This window comes from Miniopterus schreibersii (assembly GCF_964146895.1).
Source record: "Miniopterus schreibersii genome assembly, chromosome: 15".
Classification (NCBI taxonomy): Eukaryota; Metazoa; Chordata; class Mammalia; order Chiroptera; family Miniopteridae; genus Miniopterus; species Miniopterus schreibersii.
In genome coordinates, this window is record NC_138115.1 from 27180276 (window position 1) to 27201988 (window position 21713).

A 21713-nucleotide genomic window follows, 5' to 3' on the forward strand; every position below is an offset into this window, starting at 1 on the left:
TTATATAACTTTGGTGCCTAAGAACCAATTTTAAAAAGACAATAAATCTCCCTTTTTATGTCCTGCTCACACATTTTTCTTTTGGCAAATTTATTTTAGTAAATGTCATACTATAAGTGCTCTATTATAAATGTTATACTTTTTAGGAGATACAGAAGAAAAAGAATAAAGAAATTTTAAAAATTTCAAGTCCACAGTCTCTTAACTGAAATTTCAGGTGTCACATATGTTTGAAAATTCAGAATTTTGTGCGTTTTTTAGGAAGATCATAGATTGTCATGCTCACTCAATACACGGCGGTGTGGGACTCAAATCTGTAATCAAACACATCAGTATCTAGAAGTAAAATATATGAATATAAACTTTAAATGAGATAAATGAAGACTATTAATTTCATGTTATTTCTGGTCTTTTTTTTTTACTGTCAAATGAGTTATGAACAAACCTTTAGTTATGAGTTTCTTTGATTTTGAAATTGTGGATAAAGGATGGTGCATTTTTTTTCTCATATTCTCTTCCACTTAATATTTTTAGTTAAGTCTTTTTCATTTTTCTTCTTTATGAAAAGTTTTTTGGTTTTTTTTTGAGAGATGGGGACATTGACTTTTGTACCTTAAAAAAACTTGATTACTACATTTATTTACATGAATTTGTATCCTGTTCTTTACATCAATGTAAATATTTTATCTGGTTATTATATTTTTTTCAAAATAAATTTTTATGAAAAAGTCACAGAGTTATTTCCCTAGTGTTTTTTCCCTCATTGATACAGAGTTTTTTTACCAAAAGCATTTGAGTATTAATTAGTTTTTTTGATACACTGACCTAGTTAATTAGTCTAAGTGTCTACGTAAAAGTCGTATCAGCTTGGTGCTTCCTTTTTAGAAATACAAATAAAGTTTATGATACCTAGGAACATTGCCTTCTCCTAGTTATATATGCTGAAACCTCTTAAAACACACAACCTGACAATATATCACAAATATTGTCTTGAATCATTAAAAGTTCCTCCTCATTTTGATAGCTCTACAACAAACATTTCATTTTTGGATATACTACTTTATTGTGAAACTTTAATTGGCTTTTAGGGTTTTCTTCAACCATTGTAAAGATGTTGAGCATTTTACTACATGTATCTTGGATTTTTATTTTGGATGGTTTTTTTTTTTTTAATCATCTAGAACTCTAGAAATTCCTAGACCTAAGGATTATTAGAACAAATGGCATGCACATGTTTACATCTTAAAATTCACTCTTAGCATATTTATGCAATGGTATCTTTTTCAACAGCATTATCCTGTAGCATGGGTAAATACGATGGTTTTTGACTTCAAAGGACAGTTGAGATCTGGAGACATAATATTGCACAGCTGGTCTTCATTTCCTGGTAAGATTTACTTTGTAATTCTTAGTGTTAAAGAATAACTTTTGGCACATGGACTAATTAATGTTTCTTTATGACTCACTATTCTTTCAGTTTAGTAAATAAACCATCATTTTGTATCTTTATTGATGTATTTTAAAACAAATTTCCATAGATTATTTTAATATATTCAAAAGTGATTTATATATGCATATATTATTATTTCAATCAATGTGTTCTTGCTCTAAACATTTTATATTTATAGGTATTTGAGAAATTCTCCTAAGGAATAATATCTTTTATAACATTATCTCTTCTTTATTGCTCCTAGTTGTACTAAATTTCTATAGTAGTAGAAGGAACATTCACTAATATGGGAAGAGTGGTAAAGACACTTATTTGTCAGTTGGCTTTAGCCTGAAATTTGAGCTAAGAAGAGCACCTTATATATGCATATATTTTTCAAATACAGTGTAAAGTACCCCTATAAGGCCGATGGTTTTATCTCCATTTTACAGATGAGGAAAGTGAACCTCTGTCAATCTTACATAATTGGTTCAAACCTAGTATTTGTACAAAAGACTGCTCGATTCTTTCCATTACTCTATACTGCTTTCCCAAATATTGGAAATTTTTAATGTAAAACTTGCACTATAATAGTGAGGGGCTTTTCTGTCTTCATAGATACTTAGTAAAATTTTGAACTAACTTGCATTTTAAAATTATTTTGTGAGTGACAAACATTTGAAAAATGTTCATATATTAGTAGTCGCTACTGGATAAGTTGTTTTTGGACACACATGCACACACACTCACAGTTGTTTTGGACATAAATTATAATTAGTTATTTATGTATACGTTTATAAATTTCTCATATTGTAATATTTTATTTATGTGCATATTCTGTTACTCCTTTCTTGCATCTACTTCCAATAATTTTCACTAATCACATTAATCCCCAAATATAGGAGAGTAGTGTGCGTGTACACATTTCTTGGGGAGAACTATAATTTCATAATTAGAGTAAAAATTATACATTTAAGCAATATACTTTTTATTTTGGAAAATCTTAATTTAAACTCACACGTGTTCTCCAGAATCTTCAAGCAACTTGACTGGGATTTTTAGAAAATTTTTGGTGGTATTAACTAGGCATACCCTGAACTTAACTTTATTTCTAACAAAATATAAAATGAAAAATAACAAATGAACACATTTGCTCTGCATGTATCAGCTCTAGAATTGTCACGTTTACCCCAGTAGGAGCAAGCCAAAAATGAACTACAAATAAACTATTATCTAGAATTCCTTTTCCATCATCAAAATGTATATAATCACACTTATTGTTTGCTTTTGTGTCTTTCCAAAATTTTTCATGTATATACCAGGAAATAATAAAGTAGATTTCTGGTTTTTCCCCTGTGTGTAGTGTTCTGCTCTTTGCCCTTTTAACTTTTCTCTCTACAAAAGAGTGCTGCTGCTACTTCTTAAAGCAGTTATCTTTTGATAGTTTTCACAGTTATAATGAATAACCTTGCTTATGTGCTGGTATATATCTAAGGTAAATTCCCAGAGGTGGGTTTATTGAGTCAAAGAATAAATACATATATAATGTTGAAAGATAATCTCAAATTGTTCTCTAAGAGATTTAACAGTTTATATTCTCCATTTGTAATATATTAGAGTGCCTTTTTTTGTGATCACTTTTAAGCAAGGTTACCTCTATAAATTTGGGGCTGGTAAGAATACTAAAACGCTACATTTGACTTTAGATAGGTAGCACAAATAACTACAATGCTACAGGTTAGCAAATATAGGATCATTATTTGCTGAGAAGGTAGCTTTAGGTGTATAAATTATGAGAATTGCTTCAGTCCAGTGAACATGGAATCTGTGAGATAAGAGAGTATTTAAAAAGATGAGCAAAGAATTAAGTAGCTGAAACTTGTAAACTAAAAAAAATATTTTTAGCCCGGGTGGGCATGGCTCAGTGGTTGAGCGTCAACCTAGGATCCAGGCCATTGGGGTTGGATTCCCCGTCAGGGCACATGCCCAGGTTGTGGGCTCGATCCCCAGTTGGGGGCGTGCAGGAGGCAGCTGATCAATGACTCATCATTGATGTTTCTATCTCTCTCTCCTTTCCTCTCTCTGAAATCAATAAAGATATATTTAAAAAAAAAAATTAGCTTTGGGAGATAATTCTGATTGTACATACTGTCTGGACATTAGGCTTAGACAGACTTTTCTCAGGATGTACAGGGAGAATAACTTATAAATTAGTATAAGAAAAGAGAAATTCATTTAGAGAGAGGAGGCTAAGCTCTATTCTCTCATCTTGAATTTCATGCCTCTTCAACATTTTACTTATCTATGAAATGAGAAAGTTATATGAACTTCAGAGCTTTATGACAACACTGAAATTCTAAGAGTCCCCGGGCACAATTCTGTGCATGGACAATGTTTAGAGTGGTAGAGAAGAGGAAGGAGTTGGTAAGGTTAAAGGAGTACCACTTGGAGTGTTACAGAAACTACCAGAGAAGGTGTTTAACTGTATCAGTAGTTATAGGATAATAAAGGAACATGAAGTTTGTCAAAAGGAATGTCATTGATAACTTTGAAAATAACACTTTGAGTACTGTAATGACCATGGAAATCAGATTACATGTGATTAAGAAATCTATAGTGATGAAATAATTATTCTTATGGGCCCCTAATTTTGATGGAGGGAGAGCAGTTTTAATTAAGTTTTTGTTTTCCAAAATTGAGAATACTTACCAAATTGAAGAAAGGGGTGAGGTAGCAAATAATTTTTGTTAATTTTCTCATTTTAAAAATATATATAAACTCAGATTCAAATTTTGTGCCAATCATTAACAGAAAATTAAAGGCTTACTGATAAAATTGTCTGCCAAACTTCCTTAGATAACACACTTTTAAAATCATTTCCATGGTTGAAATCTAGTCAAGTTTTATTTTACTTTCAAAAATATATTTTAAGAATCAAAATTATTTGCATGTTTTAGATGAACTTGAAGAAATGCTGAATCCAATGGGAACTGTTCAAACAAATCCATATACTGAAAATGCAACGGCTCTATATATCAAATTCCCAGAGAATAAAAAACAACCATATTATTACCCTCCCTTTGATAAGGTAAGATAATTATTTAAAGGGCCAGTATGCATGAAATAATTGGATTAATTGTTCCTGGCTCTGTATGTTTATAGTTTAAACTCTATATATCTATTTCTATTTCTATTTTAAAACTTCACATAAATTGACAGCTTGGTTCATTGTAAAGACCACTGAGCAGGGAGTCAACTCTACTTAGTTCTGGCTTTGCCACTGAACAAGTGAGATACCATTATCTTTGGAGTCCAGGTTCCTCATTTATAAAATGAGGAAATCATAATTGTTCTCAGAGGATTTTTTTCGCTCTCAATTTAAAAGGGCTATAAATGCAGTTAGGTGTAATTCTGAACATGTGAAATGCACAGTGAAACATGCCAGCATGTTGGTTCAGATTAAAGACATAATCACTGCTGTGTTATTGTTGGTATTCAAAGAAAAGATGATTTATGTTGAATATTACTATTAGTAGGATTTTCTAAGGTACTATTATTTTTGTAGAATCTATAGCAAGAATTTCCATTTTTAACCACATTTCCTTGGTGAAGCTGCATGTCTTGGATAAGGAGAGTATCTTGAAGGGGCTTAAAATAGGGCTGTGATGATTTACATGCTAAGAGAGCTAAGTAAGCTGTCATGTTTTATCTTCAGGATTGGCATCTTTGTTTCAGGTATGATTGATGCTGATTTTTACGATGAAATCTTTGAGCAAATTCTCAAACAGTAATGTTTTATTTCTTTAATCATTTGAGAACCAGTTACCTTTAAAAATTGATGTTATACTAAATAGTATTTAAATTAATATGCCTATAAACTTAATTGTGTTTTAATGTTCAACACTACCAGACCTATAGAGAGTAAATTTTAAAAGTAGTATGTAAATTAAATTCATATAACTTGATGTTTCTTCCTTTACTTTCATTTTAATTGAATTTTATCCACCTAAGAACTAACTTTTCATTTCAGATTCTTGTACAATGTTTTTCTGATCAATAATATTTTGTGATTATTATAGTAGAAATCCCAAATATGTCAAGATCCCTATAACTTATGTACATTGAGTAAAAAAAAGGGTACATTTTGATTCATCCATTACATTTATACCATGGCTTTATTCCTTAGAATAGGAATAGAATAGTTGTCCTAGCTTTACCTATTTTTATGTCCGCTTATGGTGTGTTCGACAGTTATAATTCTTTTTGGAATCAGATGAGATGCTTTTTGAAGCATTTTTACAAATATAACATCCTATGCAAATATAAATGTTTTAAATCTAATATTGAGAAGTCTAGTTTTTAAAAAATGTTTTATTTCAACATTGCTTAAGTCATCTCTAACCGGTCACTAAACTTTCCTTTGCCTTTCAAGATTAACTTGGAATGGAGATTTTAGCCTTGAAATATGTCTAAATATATTTATACTTACTGGGTTTCTTTTAATAGTACAATTTTTATATGATCACTGTAAACACCAAATCAAATAATATAAATATAAAAAGTGAAAGTTCCCTGTATTCTTTTTCATGTTTTTTTTTCTATAATCACTTGCATACATTTTGCTTTTCAAATCAATTTCTTATTGATTAATTTTAGTAACCATAATCTAATTTTATCATTATAAAACAACCCTATGAAATAGGATGGGAATAATCATTACATTTTACACATGAGGATACAGACAAATTATTAGTTTAAGATTACCCAACTCAGATACAGATTTTCAGATTCTTTACCACTGATGTTCTTCCTGGACCTGTGGGTTCCATATTTCAAGAATTAGAGCCCTTTTGAATGTAATGCTTTGAAAAATATTTTTAGGCTCTCATTTGACATTACTTTACACTTTTGATATCTGTTAATTCAGAAAAAATCATGATGACAAATGACAAATATTCTATCTTTAAAAACTCTCACATACCTTTTTATTTTCGTAATCAGAAGACATTAACCTACATTAAAAAATTTTTTTCTACATCCGTATGCAAGCCACTGCTCATTTTATCAACAGACAATCCTAGTGCACCCTAGGAGTCACAGTCCCTTATAGTAATGCCAGTGGTTCCCAGTTATCGGGAGTTTGATGATTGTGAATCACTGCATAATACTATTTTGCGTTTAAAATTCATGTTTCATTATGAAGCATAGAAATGCCAGACTATATGTAGTCTAAGTACAAGTGTAGTCATTTATGTTTAAAATTTTACAAATACAAGAGCCAAAATTGATTTTTAAAATCTTTTTAAACAGATTATCGAAAAGGCAGCTGAGATTGCAAGCAGCGATAGTGCTAATGTATCAGTAAGTATCAAGGTTTTAAAATGACCCTTTCTTATTATAAAGTTGTGCTCATTATTAGCTGCCTTCATCTCATTTATAGCGGTGAGCTTACAGAGGACCTTACTCATATGCAAGAACAGTCTGTAAGTGTGCGTATGTACATACTAAAGTTTTGTTAAATGGCAGCTGTCTGTAGGTGGTCTATGTTCAGTGGTACATCCTTTACTGAGATAAACATGAGTTCAGCAGCTAGTTTATAAGGGATGCTATAACATCTCATAAATTAACAATACTGTCTTTGTGAATATTATTCAGTTGAATGAGGAGGCTGTAATTTTCTTTTTGAAAAAATATATTTTTATTGATTTTAGAGAGAGAAAGGGAGAGGAGGAGAGAGAAACATTGATTGGTTGCCTCCCACATGCACCCGGACCCAGGCCCCAACCTGAAACCTGGGCATGTGCCCTGACTGGGAATCAAATCAGCGACCTTTCGGCAACCAACTGAGCCACACTGGCCAGGGCAGGAGACTGTAATTTTCTTTTTCCCCCTCTCATGTAACAGAGCAGATATAATCAGAGCAGGCTTCACAGTGCTGTGAAGGCTTCTTCCATCTTGGTGTGCTGCGATGTTTTACATGTAGTTCCTATCTCATGGTTTAATATTGGTGCTTGAGTTCCCTACAGCAAGAACAGGAAAAGCAAGACTAGAGGCCACACTCATTCTTTTTGAGAATATCATTGACATGATTTCTGCTTACGTCTCATTAGCCAGTACTTAGCCACATGGCCACCCTTAACTACAGGTGAGGCCGGGAAATGTAGTCTTTAACTGGGCAGTCATGTGTTTGGCTAAAAGTAAGAGATTCTGCTTACTAAAGGAGAATGGGAGAATGCATATTGAGGGAAAAGAGCAAACTCTGTCACACAAACTATTCCCCTTTTTTTCTGCCCAAAGACTACAAAAGAGATTACTTTGTTTACTTAGCAGCTCATAATATATATAATATTTCTACCATTTGTACTTTTTAATTTAAATTCTTTTTTTAGTTCAGTGCTTTGCTGAGTTCTAATCTGATGTTCTCTTTTCATGTCAATAACTTTTAAGTGTAAAGCCATTTTGTGTAGATTGGTAACTATATAGAGGCCAGCAGGCAAAATGGAGATAATGTATATATTTTTGTCATTTGCAATGAATCAAAGCATTACCTAATGTTGACTATTTGGAGAAATGTCTGGCCCAGGCTGTTTTTTTGCATTGCCATTAGAGTTGTCAAAAATTTCTGTAGCTTTGTAGTGCAAGTTATGTGCTACCAGAGATACTTTGAAGAGTAGTTTTCTTTAATGAAGCAAAACAAGTTTATTAAAACTGTACATTTATCAGTCAAGCAATTACTGAAATAGATGATTGTGCTTTAAGTTTAAGAGAACAGTTATATAGGGATATCTTTATTCTAATGGCTATTTTTAGCTACCCTTTATTAGTTTTAATATTGCTCTAATATTCTTGCCTGTTTTTAAAATTGGGTATATAGTACAGTTAATAAATTATGAAACCAAAACTGAAAATTTTTTTCTGTAACTCCCGGCAACTTTCCTTCTGAGAGATAACTATCTAAACAGTTTAGCTTATAGTTACCAATCCTAATGCTATGTATGCATTTACATACCTTTATGTGTAAATATCAGTATCTTTAGTATATAATCTCTTCATTTTTCATTTAATGCCTTTTGTGGATCTTGTTACATCTGTATGTTAAGCCTTCTTAACATTCCCTGGCATTTTAATTATTAGTATCTATTACATACCTCTCCTCTTCTGATGGATCTTTTTCTTATTTCCAATTATTCTCCACTAAAACAGTGCTGCAATGAATATTTTGTACATACTTCTTTATACATATGTGTATTTTATAGGATGGATTCCTAGAAATGAAATTATTAGATCAAAAGGTATGTGCCCTTTTTATAAGAATCCTGCCAAATTGCATACCATAAAAGATGGAAGATCAACAACCCCACCCACACTACGGAAGAGTTCCTACTTTTTGCATTCCTGCCAGTCCCTTTAATATGTTAATCTAGTAGATTAAAAAAGGTGTCACATTATTAAGATTTCTGATTATTTCTTTTCCATGGCTATAATGTCACCTTATTTCTCTCTGAGGAATTAAATAATCTTGTTTTTAAAGTGGTATTGCTTCTTTTGGCATCTTTCTCCATACTGATTTTCTCAAATATTTGGTGATTCTTAGTTTAGCTCTTTTTATACTGTGACTTCCTGTTTATCTGCCTATTCTCTGTAACCTGCCGTCAGTAACTGTAGGAATTAGGGTAGACTGTGCTGATACTTGGAGTCTCCAGTATGTAAAGATTTCCATACCTTCTGGGATAAGGTGGCTTCCAAGGGCTCAGTACTCATGCCCCTCACCTCAGTCCAGTGCCCATGTCATTGCTCTTTCAGTTTAGCTCAGAGGAAGGGGGATGCCTGATCAGAGCAGCTGCTCCACTTGCAGTTCCCTTGAGAATCTCACTGATGATTCCCCTAGCCTCCTCTCATTCCTTGTATCCCTTGATTCTGAGCTGGAGTTCCCCAGCACTTCTTGGTGTTTTGAATGACAGGAATGAATAGAACTGTTTCAGTCTACCAGTCATATATATGCCAAGAACAGGTTATATTCCTTCATAATAAGATCATCATAAGTTGACTCGTTGAACTGTTTGTGTATGTGTGTGTACATTTATAGGTATATATAAAAAACATGTATACATGTGTATAATGTGTACACACACAGTTCAGCAGTTGAGTTTACCATCCATCACCTTACTAATGGACTTAACCCTATTCTTGGATTTAAAAGTTTTTAAAACTGTGATAAAATATACTAATGTAAAATTTACCATCTTAATCATTTTTAAGTATATAGTTCAGGAGTGTTATGTGAGTATTCAAAATATTCTTAACACATTGTTAAGTGCAACTGATCTCTAGAACTTTTACATCTTGCCTAACTAAAACTCTGTATCCATTAAACAACTCCATATCCTCCTCTCCCCTCAGTCCTTAACGTCCACTATTCTACTTTCTATCTCTGAATTTCACTGTCTAGATGTCTCATATAAATGGAATCATATATTATTTTTTCTTGTTGTGACTGGCCTTTTTTATTTAGCATAATGGCTAGAGATTTTCTTGTTTGTCACAACTCATGGGAGAGTGCTTTTGGCACCTAGTAAGTAGAGTTCAAGGGTGCTGCTAAATTTTCTACAATGCACAGGACTGTCTTCTACAACAAAATATAAATAGTACCGAGGTTGACAAATCCTACTCTAATCTAAAACATCTGTGTTATAAAGTATGTCTTATTTTCTTAGGGCAGAAGCTCAGGCACAAAATCTTAATGGCTGGCTTTGGAAAATGCAGAAGATGACTCAACCTTTAGTTCAGAGGTTCTGGGGATCTGCCTAGGATGTTTTCTTAGTAGAATGACTTGGAGTCTTTACAACCTTAAATTTTAGGGAAAGGAAATATCAAACATTAAAAAGTTTTTCTAACTTACAGAAAACTTACAAGAAGAGTACAAAAATTCCCATATAACCTTCTTTCAACTTCCCCAACTGTTAACATTTTACCATATTTGTTTTACCAAATTGTGTGTGAATGAATTTTTTGGAATCATTTGAGATTAAGTAATATACATCATGTTCTTTTACCCCTCAATTCTTTAGTATGCATTTCCTAAAAACAAGGACATTCTCATACTTAACCAGAATCCATCCATAAAAATCAGGAAAATAATATCGATATAGTTCTGTTTTCTAAACCACACATTCCATTCAAATATAGCCTCTTGTCTCAGTAATGTCCTTTATTAGGTACAGGATCCAACTCACGATTACTTGTTGCATTTCATTGTTATGTGTCTTTAGTTTCCTTCATTCTAAAACAGTTGCTCAGCCTTTTCTTATTTTTAATGACTGACTTTTTTTAAGAATATAAGCCAGCTACTTTGTAGAATGTTACTCATTTTGGATTTGCCTAATGTTTTATCATGATCAGATTCCAGCTATGCATTTTTAGCATAAACACTGTAGAAGTGGCAGAGTGTATGCATTTTATCAGGAAGCAACAATGTCAGTTTGCTCAGTTAATATTGATGTTGACTGTTATCACATGATCTAGGTTTTTCTCTATAAAGTTAGTATTGTTGTTGTTGTTGTTACTTCTCAACCAAGGATATTTTTTCCATTGATTTTTATTTTTTCTTTTCTTTTATTTTTTTAAATATATCTTTGTTGATTTCAGAGAGAGGAAAGGAGAGGGAGAGAGAGAGATAGAAACATCAATGATGAGAGAGTCATTGATTGAGCCCGCAACCCAGGCATGTGCCCTGACCGGGAATCGAACCCTATTGCCTGGATCCTAGGCCAACGCTCAACCACTGAGCCACGCCCGGCCCGGCTCCATTGATTTTTAGAGAAAGTGGAAGGGAGGGAGGGGGCTGAGAGAGAAAGAGACACTGATGTGAGAGAGATACATCCATTGGTTGCTTCCCACAAGCGCCAGGGATTGAACCTGCAACCCAGGTGTATGCCCTTGACCCGCAATTGAACCCGAGACCCTTCCTTGCACGTGTCGACGCTCTAACCATTGAGCAACACTGGCCAGGGCATGTGGAAGGATATTTTGATTCTAAGTTGTCATCCTGTTTCACATTAGATTTTTACCCAGTTGTTTTAATATTGATTAATTTTCCTTGCTTGAATCAATATTACAGTGGTTTGCCAAGTGCTGATTTTCAAATTTATTTTTCCTGTTGGATTTATTAGTTGGCTTGTACCATAAGATAGAAGCTTTCTTCTTCATTTCTTGATTTTTTTTTTTACTTACAGTAATATAGATTTATGATTTCTATTTTATTTAGTGACTTATAATTAGTTACCGTAATTTATTTTGATGTTCTAAATAACCCAGATTTGGCTAGTGGCAGCCCATTGAAGCTCTCTTCTGTGTCTTTTTGACATGTCTCATATCATTCTTTAAGCATTTCCTTCCTTCTTTCCTCCCTCCCTCCCTTCCTTCGGATATGTTTTTATTGATTTTTAGAGAGAGAAAAACATTTGGTCTGTTGCCTCCCATATGCACCCTGACTGGGGATTGAACCTACAGCCTAGGTATATGCCCTGACTGGGAATCAAACTTGCAGCCTTTTGGTATATAGGACAATGCTCCAATGAAGTGAGCCACCCGGCCAGGGTGCATTTTTCTTTCTGATACAGTGAAATGTTCTAGGCTCATCTCGTGTTTTCTCTATTTCAGTTTTCTTCAGGGAGTCCTGATTCCTTCATTTTTGAAAAGTATTTAGAATCCAAAATCTGGGCATTTAGGCATTTTCATGAAACAGTGAGATAATATATGTATATCTGTGTTTGTATATATTTGGGCAAACAATGCACAGAGATATATTTCTTTGTCTTTTAAAAAGCATGAAGTTCTTATCAATGCCTCTAATTTGGATCTAACACCACAGGATTCTTTCTAGCCTTTGACTTCATATATATTTTTAAAAGATTTTTTTAATTGATTTTTAGAGAGAGAGGAAGGGAGAGGGAGACAGAAACATCACTGTGAAAGTGAAACATTGATCAGCTGCCTCCTGCACTCCCCCTACCTGGGATGGAGCCCACAACCTGGGCATGTGCCTTGACCGGGAATGGAGGGAATGGAACCAGCAACCCTTCCATGTATGGATGACGCTCATACTGGGGATTGAGCCTGCACCGAGTATGTTCCCTGATAGGGAATTGAAACAGTATGATTTTGTTGTATGGGATGACTCCCAGCCAACTGAGTCACATCGACCAGGACTGACCTTTCGTATATTTTTTTTATTCTAAATATTTTTAAAAGAGTTTTATAGAAATAGTAGTGTTCAGAGATGTCTTTTTTGTTTGTTTGTTTTTTTAAATCCTCACCTGAGGAGTAAAAATTTTTTTCCATTGATTTTTATTTTTTAGAGAGAGTGGAAGGGAGGGGTGTTGGGGAGAGGGAGGGAGGGAGGGAGGGAGGGAGGGAGGGAGGGCGGGAGGGAGGGAGGGAAGAAACACTGATGTGACAGAGACACATGGATTGGTTGCCTCCCACATGAGACCTGACCGACCAGGGGCAGGGATCAGACCTGTGACCCAGGTACATGCCCTTGACCAGGAATGGAACCTGCGACACTCTGATGCTCAGACTGACACTCTAACCACTGAGCCATGCCAGCCAGGGCACTTTTGAGACATATCTTTTTAAATATTTTTATTTATCTTTATTGTTGAAAGTGTTACAGATGTCCCCTTTTTTCCCCTGTTGATCCCCTCCACCCTGTACCACACCCCCTCAAGCCTTCACCACATGATTGTCTGTGTCCATGGGTTATGCATATATGCATATAAGTTCTTAAGTTAATTCCTCCCCACCCACCCACCCCTGCCTTCTCTCTGAGATTTGTCAGTCTGTTCCATGCATCTATGTCTCTGGATCTGTTTTGTTCATCAGTTTATTTTGTGCATTGGATTCCACATATGAGTAAGATCATGTGATACTTGTCCTTCTCTGATTGGCTTATTTCACTTAGCATAATACTTTCCAGGTCCCACCATGCTATCTCAAAAGGGTAAAGGATCCTTCTTTTTTATACAGCTGCATAGTATTCCATGAGGTAAATGTCTGAGAAGATGCTTGATATGTTTCAGTCTTTACTTGTAGAGACTTGTTTTGTGTCCTAACATATGGTGGTCTATCTTTGAGAATGTCCCACCTGCACTTGAGAAGAATGCCTGTTCTGCAGCTTTGGGGTGGAATGTTCTGTAAATGTCAATTAAATCCATCTGATCTAGCATGCCATTTAGAGTTACTGTTTCTGTGTTGACTTTTTGTCTGGAAGATCTATGTGGTAAAGTCAGTGGGATGTTAAAGTCCCCTACTATGACTGTATTGCTGTAAATCTCTCTCCCTTAAAGTCCTCCAAAATTTTTTTTTTCAGCCTGTGTGAGCCTTTTGTTTTGAGGTGGGTCTCTTGTAGATAGCATATATTGGGGTCATGTTTTCTTATCCACTCAGCTACCCTATGTCTTTTGATTGGAGCACTTAACCCATTTACATTTAAGGTTATTATTGATAGGTACTTATCTAGTGCCATTTTAATTCTTTACTTCTATGTTTTTCTCTATTTCCACTTCTTATTACAGCAGTCCCTTTAACATTTCTTGAAATGCTAATTGTGATAAACTTCTTTAGCCTTCTTTTGTCTGAGAAGCTCTTTATTTCACCATCTATTTTGAATGATAGCCTTGCTGGATAGAGTAGTCTTGGTTTCAGAACTTTGTTTTGCATTTCCTTGAATACTTCATGCCATTCCCTGCTGGCTTGTAGAGTTTCTGATGAGAAATCAGTTTTGTATAGTGACCTTATTTGCTGCAAGGTTGCTTTAATTGCTTATTAGTTGCAATAGTGTTTTTGTTGAGTCTTTCAAATATTCTACATAGATAATTGTTATACCCCTATTCTTTTTTACATATTTATATACAATTTTGCATCTGTTACTTTAGAAAATTGGTAATATGACTTTTTAGCTTATTTTAATGTTTATATCAAATCTCAGTTTAAAAAATGTCAAGTACAAAGTAATAAAATAATAGAATATAAATCCTTACAGAATCTTGTCAGATAATTCTGCAGAGCGTTTTTGTTTTTTTGTTTTTTTAAAATGTGTTTTGGCCTAACTGGCATAGTTTTTCATTAAGTATAAGGCAGTGTCCTTCTTTCTCTTAATGCAGTTCAGCATCTAGATCCAAAAAATAGCATGGATTTTCTTCTTTATTTTAGTATTTTCTTACAAGGATTGGGAAGAGAAATGGGATTAATTAATTGTATTTTGTGTGTGTGTGTTTAGCCAAGATTTAAGTCTTAATCCAAATGGTTTTATGCCTCTGAGCCAAGAAGACTTATTACTTTTCTTTTAAAACATCATATGTTTGGTTTACCTTTTTTTTGGTTTGGGTTATTTGTTTTTTTTTATAGAAACTGAAAATTAAAGAAAAAATTTAGTTCAAATAATAAATGACTTTTTAATCCAGATTGCAATTCTGCCACCTAGTGTTTGCATGTGGATTTTTAGGAAACATTTTTCCTTTTTCAGAACTGAGAATAATTCTTTTCTTTATTCTTAGCTTATAGATGTTATATTTGCCAATTAAAACTTTAAAAGGGGAATCCATCTTTATTAATCTTTTTGAGGAATTAGATTTTAAGTATCTCAGATGTTAAAGCTCATAAAATTTTTATAAATTCATTGTATAAAATTTGCTAAGTGTTTGACATGGATGCTTGCACAATTCAATTCTATAATGAATGATTTTACTTTCTTAGAGTCGGGGTGGAAAAAAGTTTCTTGCTGTACTGAAGGAAATCTTGGACAGGGATCCCTTGTCTCAACTGTGTGAGAATGAAATGGATCTTATTTGGACTTTGCGGCAAGACTGCAGAGAGAATTTCCCACAGTCACTGCCAAAATTATTACTGTCAATCAAGTGGAATAAACTTGAGGATGTTGCTCAGGTAACAAAAGATCACTTGTATAGCATGTTTTGGGAATATATATTACTTTGTTGATTTTGTGTAAATTGTGCTTTCCTACATAGGTATATTTCTATAGGTTAGATAGTTTTTTGCAAGAGAAATGTTGAGGTTGTAAACTCTTACATATAATCTAAATAGTAGTCCAGAAAGTTTTAAGATTTTAAAATCCCAGATTCTGTGTATATTTTCTGTATCATTCACTAAACAATAAAAACAGTGGTCTTGGTGTAATCACCTATAGTAATTACTGGCAGGTTGTAGGTCCTGAGCTACTTCCAACAGTTCAGTGAACTCCAAAGTTTTAATCTTAAGACCCTTTGCAGTGACCATTCTAAAATGAGTATATATTGTTCGAAAATTACCTCTGTTTGTGGAAGGTAACATTTTAGAGCATAAAATTAAACTGTTCAGATAAATTTTAACATTCATTTCAGTTTGGCAGAGTTGAATGTTTACCTTTAGGCAGAATAAAGAAGGGAAAAAAATTTTGCTCCAAAAAGGCCACTAAATTTTAACTCCTTGATTTAATTTTTTAAGACTCTGTGAAAAAGCACTGGCATTTATTAAATTTAATTGGTCTTTAATGCTCTATAGAAAGACCCTCAAAATGGTTTTTAATCAGGATGAATACGTTTAGCGTATTAAAATAACCAAATTTGTTTATCTGTTTGAATTCACCCAATCTTTTAAAGAGTTTTCTGGTCTTAGTAAATTTATAATGACTTTAAAAGTTTATTTTAATCATATGCATTTAAAAAATCTATGTTATAGTTTTACTTCTCAACTTAAGTGTAGAAAGGATTTCTTTTCAGTTTATTTCTTAATGATTTTTTGAATCATGTTATATAATTATATTATTATGGGCCTTGTTTAAACTGTTTCTACAGTTAGACCACATGCACATTACTTACTCTGAAAAGGAACTATTTTTGTCGTTTAGATAGGTTTTCTTATTATTCTGGTGTAGTTTGTGTTCTAACCACTTTTTTAAATTCAAGCTTAGTTTTCTATGAACCCTCATAATGCTAGAATATCAGATATAAACATTTTTTAGTTTACATATTTGCCTACTTCTCGTGGATAGTATTCAGTTCTAAGTGCTTCCCGATCCCATCCTCCACCAAGAAATACATATTATTTTGTATAGAATTATAGAGTAGGAAACATTTCTTGCTGTATACTATCTGAGAGAGAAGTTTCATATGTCAGAAAATGGAATGAGCTAATTTATGGTTAATATTTTTTTATTTGTACCCTAGGGACAGTAATTTTTATATTCAGGATTTTAGCATGCTTATCTCATTTCCATGAGGGAATCTAAAGCATTATTTTCAGATAATTTAACATCCTTAATTTTGGTAGAAGAAAGCTAGTAGTGTAACTTATTACTCAATTAGAAACACCTAGATGTGTGTAAACAGGTGTATGAAAGCATGAATTTCACAATCCTAATCACCTTTTTTAGTAGTGTAGAAAAAATTTAATAGAATTAAAAAGTAGTGTGGTTCAGCTTCTCTCCCTACCTTACCCCATTGCCTGTTACAGTGAACTGGTATAAAAGAATATAAATTGTGTTTTCAGTAAATCTGCTACCTTGTAAAGTAAAGAGTCAGAAGCTTGGTGCAAAGCTTGTACTCTGATTCTACAAGTATAAGCCATAGGTGAAAATTCTATAGAAGTGTAGCCTCCCATTAATCCACAGGAAAATATTCTGTTAGCGTAATGCAAAAGGGGTTTTTGTTAGCGTAATGCAAAAGGGGTTTCAATAGTTTTTGCAGCAGGCAGGTAGTCAGCATTGCTTTTACTATTTATATGGCTGAGTCAGATTATTTCCCTTTTCTGTTGGCTTCTATAGGTTTCCGCAAACTAAAGTGATAGATTTTGGTAATTTGTTTATGTAATTGATTTTTTAATAATCATAAATAATCTTATCAGTTGCTTTTCAATAGTAGGGCTGTTTTTAACCCATAACTTAGTTGAACCTCAAGTATTACAGAACATTATTTTCCTTTGCAATATTGTTTTTGTGAAGTAATGTATTCCAGGTGTTAACTAGAGATGCTAGGACTTTTTTTTACTATTGTTTTAGACCCTCAGGAAATGGTACCCCCCTAATTCCTCTCTCCATAATGAGGACTGCTGGTCCATTAGGGCCTTGGACAAAGTGGAGAGAGGGCCCATCAGTGATAAAAAGTGGAGTGAGGCAGGTATTTCATATCTTTAAACCAGTATTTCTCAAACATATTTTATTACACTCCTTAGGAGCCTTTTTAGTCAGTTTTTCCCTTAATAACCTCATTCACATGAGATTTTGATACCACAGACAAGTATATGTCTGTTTAGGTATGTATATATGTGCTTTATAATGTATAGAAAAACAAGTATAAAGCTTATTCTCTTTATTCAATGCAACTTTAAGAATAATTAAACAAAATTTTAAGGTAAAATTTAAAATTAAAAAAGCTATCATTTTACTGTATTTGTTGAAAATTTTTGATGTAATTTGTCATGTAAATTATGTTTTATATGTATGTTAGCAATTTACATAAATGTACACTAATAATGGCAATGTAATCTAATTTTTAAAACTTATTCAAGAGTTCTTATTCTGTAAATGTAAAACTATTGAAAAATAAGTTAATTTCTTTTTTTTTTTTTAAACATATCTTTATTGATTTCAGAGAGAGGAGAGGAGAGGGAGAGAGAGAGAGAGAAACATCAATAACGAGAGAGTCATTGATTGGCTGCCTAGCCCGCAACCCGTGCATGTGCCCTGACCGGGAATCGAACCCCGATCTCCTGGATCCTAGGCCGACGCTCGGCCGCTGAGCTACGCCCAGCCGGGCAATAAGTTAATTTCTTAAAAATTGTTTTTAGTGAACTTTGAAATTTTTTGATATGAGAAAATACCTTTTAACTTAGCTGGTAGATATTCATTCAGATATTACTGACTTTTGGGGGCCACTGACTTAATTAATGAAAGGTTAAGTAATTTGTAGAATTAAATAATGAAGTATAAACTATTTTTATTTCATTCTTAAAGCCCAAATCTCACATAACAGCTCAAAGGACATACACAAGGCAGCCAGCAGGTAGTAACAGACCACCTCTTACAACATGACTTTGAGACTGGGCAGTCAGTTGAAAGAAAGTTCTCCAGTCATTGCCATCGATTTGCCATAGTTTTGTAACTCTGATCCTTGGACTTGATGTCAGTGATAACCAAGGAAACTCAACGAGATAAATATTAAGGAATAAGATTTTGTTAGATAGGGTTGAGCTTTAAAGGGCCACATGAATACCCAAAATATTTTTGTTCTCCATAACCAATTTTCTTCCCACTTACCATCCCTGATAAGAGTGCATGCTATAAACATATCAAAACCATGAGGAGGAAGAGGCTTTTGCAAGGAGCAACCCTGAAGAGTCTCACTTTGTTCTGATAGGATACAGATAAAATATAACCTGTTTTTATTTAATTCTCAAAGCCCAAGTCTTACACAGAAGCTCAAGAGGTGTGGGCTCTCTGGAACTTGGGTTTCCAAAGGTGTGGCCATGTGTACCCAAACCTGTCCTCTACCTGCAGTCCCAGCATAATCTCCCCAAGGGATTTCTTTTTATCCTATGTCTAGACCATTTCTACGTGACATCTACAAATAGGAGACTGGTTGTATTTGTCTTGTTTATAGGAAATAAACAACTAGGTACTATTTATTTCTAATGGGTTATTTATTATGATTTAAAGGTTTAAATATGTTATGGTCAATAAAAAGTTCCATTAAGTGATAAGATTCTCTTAAAATATTGTTAAAAGTAAACTCCCTCAGAATTTTATATTGTTATTAATGAACTTTATATGTAAATTGCCCATCATTAACTTGAGCATTGCAACTTATATTTGAATTTTACCTTTAATTATTTCTTGATCATTTTGTGCACACGTGTCCTCCTTCCCTCCCTACCTTGCCCTCTCTGTTTCTTTCCATTTAAAAATTATTTAATGGATATTGTTTGTAGAATTCATATATTCAGTATACCATCTATTTCCAAGTAAGTACTTAATAGCTTTTATTACCTGCTTATCTATAGAATATCTCAACTGTCACAATCTTTATTAATCCATATTAACAGGAATGGATTTTTGAGGCCACTGTAATTGCAAGTATGCTTTTCCTTTCTTTTGACCCATCTCTTCTCCTAACCCCTATAATTTCTGAACCAGTTTCAATTTTTAAACAGCTTCAGGCACTACTTCAGATTTGGCCTAAACTACCCCCCCGGGAGGCCCTGGAGCTTCTAGATTTCAACTATCCAGATCAGTATGTTCGGGAATATGCTGTAGGCTGCCTGCGACAGATGAGGTATCTCCTGCATTTGGCTTTTTTGGGGGGCAAGGAATTGGTAGGGCAATGTCTGCTTGAATATCTCATAAGAAAGGAAGAGACTAGGAATTCAGAATTTAAAAGCATCTATGTTTCTCCCTTCCCTCCCTCCTCCTCCCCTCCCCCTCCCTTCCTCCCTTCCTCCCTTCCTCTCTCTCTCTCTCTCTCTCTCTCTCCCCCCCCCCACTTACTCTGTATTGTAAAACAAACAAAAACGTACTGGAGCAGAGTTCCCCAAGATCACTCTCAGGTTCCATGATTCACTAGGAGGACTCATAGGACTCAGCATATAATCATACTCTTGGTTATGATTTATTACAGCAAAAGAATACAGAGCAGAATTGGCAAAGGAAAAAGATTCATGGGGCAAAGTCTGGAGGAAACCAGGCAAGTTTCTAAGGTTCCTTTCCCAGTGGAGTCACACTAAATACACTTAAATTCTCCCAGCAATGAGTCGTAACAATGCATTTGAAATACTGTCTACGAGGGAAGCATTAGAGACTTGGTGGCTAGGGGTTTTTTTGGAGAGCTAATCACATAAGCACCCTCTGCCTAGCACATACCAAAATTCTAGAGTTCCAGAAGAAAAGTGGGTATTCAGCATAAACCATACTGTTTGCACAGTTGAGTCATGTTAAGCTACTCTTACCTGTTAGGGTGGTAGAAAGCCTTTTGAAATCTATGTTTCCAGATGTCAGCCAAGGGCCAACCTTTTTCAAAGGATAACAGTCAGGCCATCTATGATAACTCTTTTTTTATCTACCACTTGGAATTAATAGATGTTAATATTTTGTAATGATTATTTAATTTTTTTGTTTGTTTTTAAGCAAATAACATTACAGTTAAAGATGAAATCCTCATAGTTTCCTTAACCAAGCCCTGATTTTTTTCTTTCACTTTCCAGAGGCAACCATAATTATGAATTTGGTGTGTATCCTTCTGTACCACATTTTTCTGTTTTTACCACACTTCTATATCTATAAAAATATAGATACAGAATAGTATTATAATACATTCAGAATTCACACAAATGTGTTTTGCCGTATGTATTGTTTTACACTTTTCTTTTTTTAAAATTCAGCATTAGGTTTTTCAGGTCAATCCTCTCTTATTAAATATAAATATAATTTTTTCCTTTTACCACTGTGTAATATTCTGTCGTAGGGATATATCTTAATTATTCCATTCCCCTATTGAGGAACATTTTAAGTTTTCTCCTGATTTGTCTAGTACAAACAATGCTGCAGTGAATATGCTGGTACAGTCCCCTTTGGTCAGTACTGTCTGGAAATCTGTGGGGTTTATTTGAAGGTAGTGGACTTGGGATTCACATCTTAACCTGATTAGTGGAACTGTCTCTGATAGGAGTGTGTTTACATGTGAATGGTTTGTGGATGGACACCCAATAGAGAACCACTAATCTTAATTAATTCAACTCAGTTTAATTACACTATTATGTTATATTAATTCAGTAGTTCAGTACAAATGGACTCATTTTCTTATCCTTCAAACTATTTAAAGTTAAGATTTTAATTGATTATTGATTATCTGGAAGAAGGAATTACTTAACCCTAATGATAGGAAAGGAAGATAAATTGCTAAAGTACTACTGATACAGTTTTATTTTAAAAAAACTGATTGGTTGACTGAGTACACAACTTTTTCAGGATGACCAGAAATCAGTACCTAATTTTATTGTAACTCTGGGCTGATTGTAAATACAATCAATGATTGTATCAGCCTAAATAATTTGATAAAAATGCCCCATATATCTGTTCTTTGCTCCCTTCCACTCTCCCTCTTGCCCATCTGAAATCCTCAGCTTTTCTTGAGTTTTTGTAATAGTGGAACAGTGAATGTAAGCGTGCAACAAGCCTGACCCAAAAGAACCATTGTGTTTCAGTAAGTGAATATTCAGTAATTTGATAGGATGGGGT

The 21713-nt window shown here is 33.8% G+C and overlaps 1 protein-coding gene across 4 annotated transcripts in view; it reads left to right on the forward strand.

Annotated features, from left to right (window-relative positions):
* Positions 1 to 21713, forward strand: part of PIK3CB (phosphatidylinositol-4,5-bisphosphate 3-kinase catalytic subunit beta) — a 144944-nt gene that overhangs the window by 92825 nt on the left and 30406 nt on the right. For all 4 annotated transcript variants that reach the window (XM_081160466.1, XM_081160465.1, XM_081160467.1 and 1 more), the window contains 5 exons: positions 1291 to 1387; positions 4387 to 4517; positions 6740 to 6790; positions 15185 to 15373; positions 19634 to 19755. In XM_081160466.1, the coding sequence (XP_081016592.1) occupies positions 1291 to 1387; positions 4387 to 4517; positions 6740 to 6790; positions 15185 to 15373; positions 19634 to 19755 (590 nt within the window). The remainder of the gene's footprint in view (positions 1 to 1290; positions 1388 to 4386; positions 4518 to 6739; positions 6791 to 15184; positions 15374 to 19633; positions 19756 to 21713) is intronic.